At 34.1% G+C, this 10,020-nt stretch overlaps 1 protein-coding gene across 3 annotated transcripts in view; it reads left to right on the top strand.

Moving 5' to 3' along the window:
- Nucleotides 1-10,020, top strand: part of LOC111631113 (ankyrin-3-like) — a 279,012-nt gene that overhangs the window by 140,527 nt on the left and 128,465 nt on the right. For all 3 annotated transcript variants that reach the window (XM_023375329.1, XM_023375323.1, XM_023375315.1), the window contains one exon: nucleotides 9,229-9,440. In XM_023375329.1, coding sequence (XP_023231097.1) covers nucleotides 9,229-9,440 — 212 coding nt within the window. The remainder of the gene's footprint in view (nucleotides 1-9,228; nucleotides 9,441-10,020) is intronic.

Genomic DNA, 10,020 nt, shown 5'->3' with positions numbered 1-10,020 from the left:
TTTTTGTTATATTAAACTTGGATTGTGTATATATATATATATATATATATATGTGTATGTTTGTACAAGTAACATGTACATATTATATTTTTACGGGCTTGCACACTATGAAAATTATGAAAACTATGAAAATTCAAATGTTCAAAATCATCCACAGCAAATTCCGTTTTATAAAAATTGAAATCATTCAATTTTTATTCCTGAGGAAGGTCATTTATTGGCCGAAAACATTTGATTAGTTAATAAAAAGCTGCATTTTAAAGGTTTTTTGTCGATGTTTGATTATTATTTAACTGTAGTTTGAAAAGAGGGAGAACCCACATGTTTGTTCTTTATTTTTATAGATGTTTTCTTTTTATTGCATCCCTTAGACTGCAAATATCAAAGTATAGTTCCTTGGTAATGGTTCAACCTTCCAAATTTAAATTCCTGATAAATAACTACCCTGGTAATCAAAATAATTTCAACATAATCATTTTTTTGCTTTTGTACACATTTCTTTGACTGAGATGATGATTTACATTCAGATGACTGATATTTTCTCTGGATCATGTAAAAAATACCATGTCTTATCTCTTGTGTCTATGTTGTTTAAAAAATTTTATCTGCATTAGCCATAGAAATTATACCATCATTTGTACTTCTTCCTGTTCTGAAGATATGATTCTTAGAACCAGGTGACAAACTTGATTGATTAGAATATTATGACAACTTCCAACTGATATTCCAACTTCTGATGCTATTTCTTTGATAGTTGTCTGTCTATTGCTATTAACAACATTTCAAACATAGCAATGTGATGAAAAACAAAATCTGTATGCTGTTCAATAAATACCATTTTGAAATCTTACAATGCTGCATGCACACCACAGAAACAAACTACTCATAACTACACTTATTGTTGGAAAGAAAATGGCTTGATTGCACCATTTATGGTGTGACATGGACACTTCTGCATTTTGATAATGCACTATCTTGCCTTTTCTCATTATTTTATGTGAGAGGCAATAGTTCTGAGAACTTTTTGAAACCACTTTACATATATGTGGATGCTTCAAAAAGTTTGTGGAAAATATCCATAACTAAAAATTGTTTCGAAGGATTTTGATTTCAATGCACTTGAACATTCTTGTACCAATGTGTTATGACACGTTCAAACATGAACCCTTAAATGCAGGTAAGAACGCAGCTCCACCAGTTGAAAGTCGAGCACCATTCAAGCAACATGGAATCCACCAAAATCGAGACCAGAACAAACATAAAGTTCATGGTGAAACTTGGTTGGGAGAATAGGCAAATCATTATTGCTCTGAAACAAGAGTATGGTGATAACGCTCCAAAGAAGTCAACAACCTACAAATGGATAAGTCACTGAGAGGTACCAATTTTCCATCAGTTGAAGATGTAAAAAGAGCTGCTCTGACATGGTTCAGATCACAAGACCCTCAGTTCTACTCAGACGAACTTAAAGGCTGGTATCAACGTTTACAGAAGTGTATCGACCTTAATGGAGCATATGTTGAGAAATAAATATCATAACTGAAATAGTTTTTTCATGCCATCCTTTTTCCATGAACTTTTTGAAGCACCTCTTACATATATATATATATGTATGTATGTATGTACAGGGTGTTTTTTTTCTAAACTGATGGTACTCAGAGACATCTGTAGAGCAATCTAACAGCTGGACTGTCACCAAATTTGGGATAGTGACTAAGGACGACATGAGAAAGAGATTCTGTGAAGAAAAAATGTAGTACAGGTAGGCCTCCTACAACGCGGTACCTTTACAACGCGTTTTCGCTCCAACGCGGTTGGAAAAATGCGGAAATTTTTATACAATGCGGTTTACGATATTTAGAAATGAATTATCTTTCACATAACAGAAAAATCGCAACAGATCACATAATACACGCCGCAGTTCGGTGTACAGAGCTAAATGTCCTCGAAAACGGCTGTTTGCCCACGTTGACGTGTTATTCCCATGAAAGTTTCAGGGGAAGACCGGTATCTAGACAGATGTGCATGTTACCATAAACACTCAAATATATCACAGAATTTTCGATAATTTATACTCTTTCAATAGGTGGGGACTGCAAAAATGGTCCAAAATACAATATAAACTTCTATTGGGTGTATATTTTTAACATAGTTAAGGGAAGTTATTTTTTGCTATTTTTACTGTCTACAAAACTGCTTGAAAAAATTTTAGCCATAACAATGTCGAATGAAAAGAAAGGACCGTCGTTAGAAAGGAAATTTATTAATATATCTCTTCAAACAAAGATAGAAATTTTGGATCAAATTAAAAATCAAGAACGGATAGCTGATATTGATAGGCATTTTAATTTAAATGAGTCAACTGTTCAGTCGATTAAGCAATAGGAAGAAAAGATTAGGAATTCAGTTGCATCCGGATCATCTATTTTTGCGAAAAATGTTTCTTGTCCGAGAGCACATATAATGGAAAAAAAAAAATGGAACAAGCGCTAATATTATGGGTAGAAGATATGAACAAGAAATGGTTGCCATTAAACAAAAGTGCAGTTAAACACAAAGCCTTAAAAATATTTCATTATTTAAAACAAATGGGACAGTCGTCAGCTGATGAAATCAGTGTTAAATTCATGGCTAGCAATGGCTGGTTTGAAAAATTCAAAAAACGCCATTCAAACGCCAAGTTTTTCTCTTTTTAGAACCGAATCCCAGTTTTTGTGTTAAGTTGGTGTCTCCTATAACGCGATTTCTTACAACACGGTATTTTCAGGGAATGTATCTACTGCGTTGTAGGAGGCCTACCTGTACCTAAATTTGCCAGTAGGGATGGATTTGGCACTGTTAACAGCTAAGAATTTGCATAAAATCTAGTTGCAATTAACAAACACACAAATGAATAATCAGACAGAGGTTTCAGTGCAATAATGAAAGTTTAATTAATCAGCAAATAATCTTCTCCCTCTTTCAATGTGACCACCGTCCTGCTGGACAACACATTGCATCCTGAACACCGTGCTCTCTATGGCCGAACGTAACATGTTCGCAGGAATGTTCATCACAGTTTGAGAAATGTTGTCGTTCAAGGTCATCAAGTTGGGGACACCACCAAGATAGACCTTGGACTTTAAGTAACCCCACAGGAAAAAGTTACATGGGGTTAGAACCTTCAACAAGTGCAATCGCAACATCACTAACTGTCTGTGCAGGTACGGTTTTTGCCCTCTACCAGGCTGAACTGCTAAGGATCCTGTCTCTTCAAATTTCTTTATCAAGTTATTCAATGCATTAATTGATAGACGACCTCTGCACAGGTTGTTACGGGTTCTAAACTCACGAAGATCACCTGGTATGCTTGATTGGTTAAGATGATAAAGTTTCTCAAGCAGCAGATGCTGAGGTAACGAAAGATGCATGTTGACTCTGCTGAAGTCTGGAATCTGCTTTGGACTTTTGTTCTTGTCTTTTAAGCTCAAATTAGGTGGCGCTGCTGTTGACCACATCATTGTGAATTTGGATTTTGAGGTTACAAGAAAGGGGATCGCTCAATCATACACATCTGATGGGAATACGTTTCCACATTTTTGCATATGATGGAAATGTATTCCCACCAGATTTGTGTGGTTTCAACAGTCTGCTCACACAGCTAGTGCATCAATTGACGTTATTCATCATCTCTTCCCTGGTTGCCTCATTTCCAGGTTCTGTGACATTCATTGGTTCCTTGTTCACCTAACTTATCCATGTGCGATTATTTCTTGTGGAGACACCTCAAGGCACGTGTATATGAGCATAAGCTCATTCTTTGCAAGAACTGAAGGAAGCTATTTGTATGGAAGTTGTCAAAATCATCTCCAGAAATGCATCACTGATAACAGACACTGCATTGGAGGAGATGTTTACCACACTTGATTCTGAAAAATGCTATTTCAATACGAACTTACATCTTCCAACAAATATCTTGTATAGTAACAATTACAGATATGATTATTTTTAAAATGTCCATCCTTTCTGCTCCACCTTACATATATACATACGTACATACGTACAGTAATTATGAATTATGGTAGTTACATGAATAGAAATTTGGAAAAGAATACAGTAATACCCTGAACTTACGCGATAGATGGGACCGAGCAATAACCGCTTAAGTCAAATTTGCGTAAGTCGGGGTATAATTTCGTAATTTGTGTAAAATCCAAGTCAGATGTATGTAAGCTAATAAATGTTCTCGTTAATCTTATCTTGTCTTTTGATTCGTTCACAGTTACAAGAAATCGCCACATAGTCTTGCAAGTCTCTGTAGATATAACAAACACAGAAATAAATAACACAAAATAAATTGTAGCTATGTGTCGATTCCACGCAACACGTTCAAACATGTAAGCTGAACAATAGTATGGGGGAGTGAGTAATCAAGAGTTGTGTGGCGCTCAAACAAAAGACGAATCTTTGAGATTTTAAAATCACGTAACTCCGGGTTTGCGTAAGTCGAGGTATTACTGTATTTAAAAATTAAACTCTTCTAAAGAGGTGATTTAATATAGTAAAACCTGTTTAAAATGGAATGCAATTATGCTGGTCAGAATTTTCTGGACTGTTACATTTATTGACATAGAAAAAGAAAAGTTGAAAAATAATTAAATTCAATGGTTAAATTCATGGTTAAATGGCACTACTTCATTCCCTGTAAATGTTATATCTTCAAAGCATCAAACATATAAATGGTGCACTGAGGCAAAAATGTGCATAAAATACATTTTAATTATGATTTTGAATTTAGTTACTGTTACTCAAAAACTTTTTCAATTGGTACCTAAAAAGTCTGTTTCTGTTTAGTCAAGTTTCTAGTTTATAATAGTATTTTACATAGAAAATCATGGTTTTGAGATGTTATTCTGTTAGGCAGGTTTCCATTTTGTAGAAGATCCATTTTAGACAGATTTTACTCTCATTTTATAGGTTTAGGTTAGTGCTGTAAATGCTGGTATATAAGTCAATCTCAAGATTTTCACCAAAAAATCTAATTTGAATTTATATCCATTATGTAAGTTGACCTGTTTAAATACTTTATATAGTAATACTAACAGGCCAGAACTGAGGTTTGGATACCGGTATACAATAGTTTATGGAAATAGCACATAATAAATTAAATTACTTTTATTGGAACATAATAATATAGCTAATATTTTATATATATCTAAAATAAAAATTGTTGAGATTAATGTAAATTGACAGCAATTAGAAACCTGATTGACATGCAGCATATAAGCAGATTACAACCAGTAATTGGACCATAGATTTTATATAGTGAAATTTGACCTTGAACATCTCAACTCATAGATTGATTTTAAAAGTTCCAGCTTTATCGTGACATTGGCCTTGATGAGTTGTACATATTTGCAAAAATCATGTTTTGTGGTTGTGCATTTGCTTTAAACTTTGGTCAAGGACAAAACACTTTCTGATTTATGTAGAGCTTCATTCAAAAATACTTAGCTTAAAATTGTCATGACACACTTTTCCATCACAAAAGAAAGAAAAAAACAGTAATAGAAACAGTTATATGGGGAATCAACAAAATATTTTAACAAGTGGACAAAGTCCTATAGTTACATTATAATTTTATAATTTGTTTCAGATGATAATTTGAAACATTAGAACTTATTTTAGAATAAAATTAAGATAGTTTATGAATATCTTAAAATTGGAGTGATGACATCATATCAGAAAAGGGATGTGTTGAGACATTACATCCCCACTCTCCACCCACAACATATGATCCTTTGCTATTGATCACTTTTCTCAGCTTGGTATTTTTGGTCATTATGATATACAGGTGATCACCCACTTCAAACAGGTTAGGTTCTCGAGGTTTTTTCGTAAGTTGAAAACTAACACAGAAAGTATCAATAGTACATTCATATACAGAATAATCACTTATTGTTAGTGTTTGATCTTTTAGTTAATAGAATACATTATGCCCATTTACTCACTAGCTACTGCTTAGTAGCAGATGTTTCAAGCATGGTTTTTTTTCATCTAATGCACTTAGTTTTGTAAAGTCAGTTTAGTTTCCATGGTAATAGAGTGACTTGAGAAGTATCACTATTACTGTCATACTCCACTCTTAGATTTACTATTACATTTTGGATGCATTTTTGAAGTACTAATTGTAAAGTTTATAAAATTGCAAACAATAGCAAAAAAATGCTGTTACTTCGATGCCACCTCACCAGCGGCAATGGAACATCANTAAAAATTATTTATTTAATTATTAATTTAATTAAGAGATGGCGCCTAACGCCTACCTCTAATTGTCAAATTACTTAGTTCCAATCATTTAAAATAGCCATATTATAGCCCGATAATTAGGCGATCGTTTGGTGTTGTTATTATCTACTCGGGCTGTGAGTTGATGTTTATATATTATGGTTCTTTTAGTTTGCTGTATGGTGTTATTTCCTTGTGTATGTTTGATGTTTGCTTCCTGTCCTGCCCATTGTGTACTTGGCATAATTATAGATCAGGATTGGGCTTGTATAAAAAGAGTATGTATTAATGTCCATATTCTATGCTATGTTATCTTATGTAATTTCTTTAGATTTTAATATTGATGAAGTTGGGCTTTGGCCCTGTTTTCAGAACCCTCTTTCTATTCTTGGCACAGTGGACACTTTGGATTGGGTGAACTGGAACCCACTGGCTAGGTTGCTTGCTTGTTGATTCTTTGTAATTGTATGTTGCACTTTGTGATTTGTAAAATAGAAAACTAAAATTTCTGTATACCTGTAGGTTAAATATGTATAATAAAGTTAGACTTTGTATGTATGAGGGCTGTTTGGAAAGTTCACGGCCTTGCCTATATGCGGCACTGCGATCAATTTAATTTTTGGCGGGAATAATTCAGCCATCTTTGCTAAAGATACGATACCAATTTCCACTTGATTTGTCATAAAGTTTTGCCACGAAAGCTTAGCAGATAGTCAGTGTGCACATGCTTTGTCAAAAATGGAGAAGACAGTCATAAAATACCTGACGAAAAAAGGGTTGACCCATCTCAAATCAAAGCTGACATGGATGAAGTTTTGGGAGAGTCTGCTCCTTCGTACACCACTGTGAAAAAATGGACAGCTTTTTTTAAATCTGGCAGAGAGAGAGTGGAAGATGACCCTTGCAGCGGACGGCCATCAACTGCTGTCACTGAAGAAAATATTGACAAAGTTCATGATTTGGTGTTAGCAGATCGCCATTTGAAAACGTGTTAGATAGCTGAGACAACAGGCATCTCTGTCGACCGAGTGCACCACATCCTAATTGAAAATTTGGGTATGACGAAGGTCTCAGCAAGGTGGGTGCCACGTCTGCTGACCACCAAGCAAAAAAGTTGTTTGCACTTTGATGTCAAAGGAGTGTTTGGACTTCTACCAGAAAAACCCACAGGATTTCTTGCGTTGGTTTGTGACTACTGACGAAACGTGGATCCATTACTACACTCCTGAAACAAAAGAACAGTCAAAGCAATGGAAACACCATAGTTTGCCACCACCTAAAAAGGCAAAGACAGTTCCATCAGCGGGGAAAGTGATGGCCTCGGTTTTTTGGGATGCTAAAGGCATCATCTTTATTGACTACCTAGAAAGAGGAAAGACCATCAATGCTGTCTATTACTGTGAACTTTTGGGAAAACTGAAGAAAGAAATTGAAGAAAAGTGGCCACACTTGATGAAGAGAAAGGTTCTGTTCCATCACAATAATGTACCTGCACATTCCGCCAGAATCACTGAACAAAAGATAAATGAATTTCGCTTCCAATTAGTTCCATATTCACCGTACTCACCTGATTTGGCCCCCAGTGACTTCTACCTTTTTCCAAACCTAAAAAAATCTTGGCTGTAAAGAAGATATAGTCTCCTTTGTTAGCAATGCACTTATTCCAGCAATGTTCTAGCTTTTTTATGCCATCACAATAGGTCGATTTGTCAAGATGTGATTTGTCAATCAACCTATTGTGATGGCATAAAAAAGCTAGAACATCGCTGGAATAAGCGCATTGCTAACAAAAGAGACTATATTGAAAAATAAAAAAGTTTTAACATTATTTTGTTTGTTGTTCTATTTGAGGCCGTGAACGTTCTGAACAGCCCTCGTATAATTATGTGACTCATTTTGAAGGAGGTCATCCCTGGCTTTCTGCTCCTTTTCCTCCATCCTAGCTCTGTGGTCATTTTGGTCTAGATAAGTCAGGTCTATCAGGCTAGGAATGCACTGCATGAGATAAAATAATAGTTACCACATGAAATTTTAAGGGGAAAAAGGTTTTGGTACTATACATCTGTAAGCAATCTTAATATGTAATTGGTTCAAACAGTTATTTTCTAGGAATTATCACATCCATGGACTCCAAAAATACTAGCCAATCAACAACTTTATTTCACCCAGATGCATTTTGGAAATTACAATATTTCCCTCCTCAGTGGGCTTTCTTTCATACAAGCTAAACAAGGCACAATTACTTTTTGATACTCTAGTAAATATACAACTACAACATTTAATTAACAATTTACAATTATACATTTACTGAAACTTTAAAATATTTACTTCTCACAGTTTTTCAACTTTTCCCCGTTTTGACTACTTTCATATTAAAAACAAAATAAAATAAAAAAATAAATTTAAAGAATTAATAAAAAAATAACTTTTTATATTTTCAATTATTGCAATACCTGTGTTATTTTCATTAATATGTGATTGGTTAAATGAAGCATGGTCAAGATTTAAAAAAAAAAAAACAGAGTATAAACATAAGAGATAAATCTGTAAGCAAATTGCACTTGCACTTATGTCTGAGTATGTGTTTTGTATTTAATGCATGTGTACTGATTGTGTCTTGTAACCAAATGCCCAAGCTGGAACTAAGATGAATCATCATAAAGCAGACATCATAAATACTTTTCCAGCAACTGTTTTATAAAAATAAATACTTTTAGTTGCTTATTATCCACATTTACTATTTGAAATATGTTACACATTAAGCTAAAGGCTATTTTGTTCATAATTTGTAATATACATAAAAAATGCTCCAAAAAACCTTTAACATGCAGCTTATTTAAATAAAACAAAAATTATAGCCAAATATTGGATCTTATATTCTTTGACAAAGTATATTTTGTTATTGTGATATTGTTCTAAAAATTGATGTTTTAATTAAACATTATTAATTTTCTGTTTCAGAACTAAGTGCCCTTGAGGATCTCAATACGAATCGCATCACTCGTATACTAACTACCGATTTTCCCCAGTACTTTGCCATAATCACCCGAATTCGTCAAGAAGTTCACGCCATTGGTCCAGAGGGCGGAATGGTGACGTCCACGGTTGTTCCTCAGGTGCAGGCCATCTTCCCCGAGGGCGCCCTGACCAAGAAGATCAAAGTTGGACTTCAGGTAAACAGTCCATCTAGTTTCACAACAGAGATTAAAAAAGATCATAATGACGACGAAAATGATAACTGTCCAGACTCAGACAAAATTGAAGAAATTCCTCCAACTGAGGAACAAACGTCTCCCTCACTCAATACATATCAGAAACCAAAACGCAGTGCTCAGACGCACCGTTTCCGAGAAAACGGGAACAAACAATTAAATCACAATAATCAACCTGGTAAAAGGAAAATAAAGAAACAAAAATTTGGATTTTTTTCAAATCTTATCAGAAGAACTTGGCCAAAATTGGAAGTTTTCTCTTACATGTAAATCATTCATAAACAATATTCTATTATTACATGGTATATTATAAATTTTATTTATTTATTTTTTAAATTATCATATTTAAAAACTGAGATAGAAAAAAGAATTCTACATGTGGAAGGTATTAACTGGTTTAATTTTTGTTGTTTGTCCGAGAATAATGTGTCTTACACTCTCACCGTTCATTCAATCATTTGATAACGTGTTGACGGCAGACAATACAACTTCATTTAATGCAATCAAATCTATACATTAATTGTTAGGCATATTAATAAAA

Source organism: Centruroides sculpturatus, unplaced genomic scaffold (assembly GCF_000671375.1).
Source record: "Centruroides sculpturatus isolate CEXI.00-Female unplaced genomic scaffold, Cexi_2.0 scaffold20, whole genome shotgun sequence".
NCBI lineage: Eukaryota > Metazoa > Arthropoda > Arachnida > Scorpiones > Buthidae > Centruroides > Centruroides sculpturatus.
This window is presented reverse-complemented; position numbering and strand designations above follow the sequence as displayed.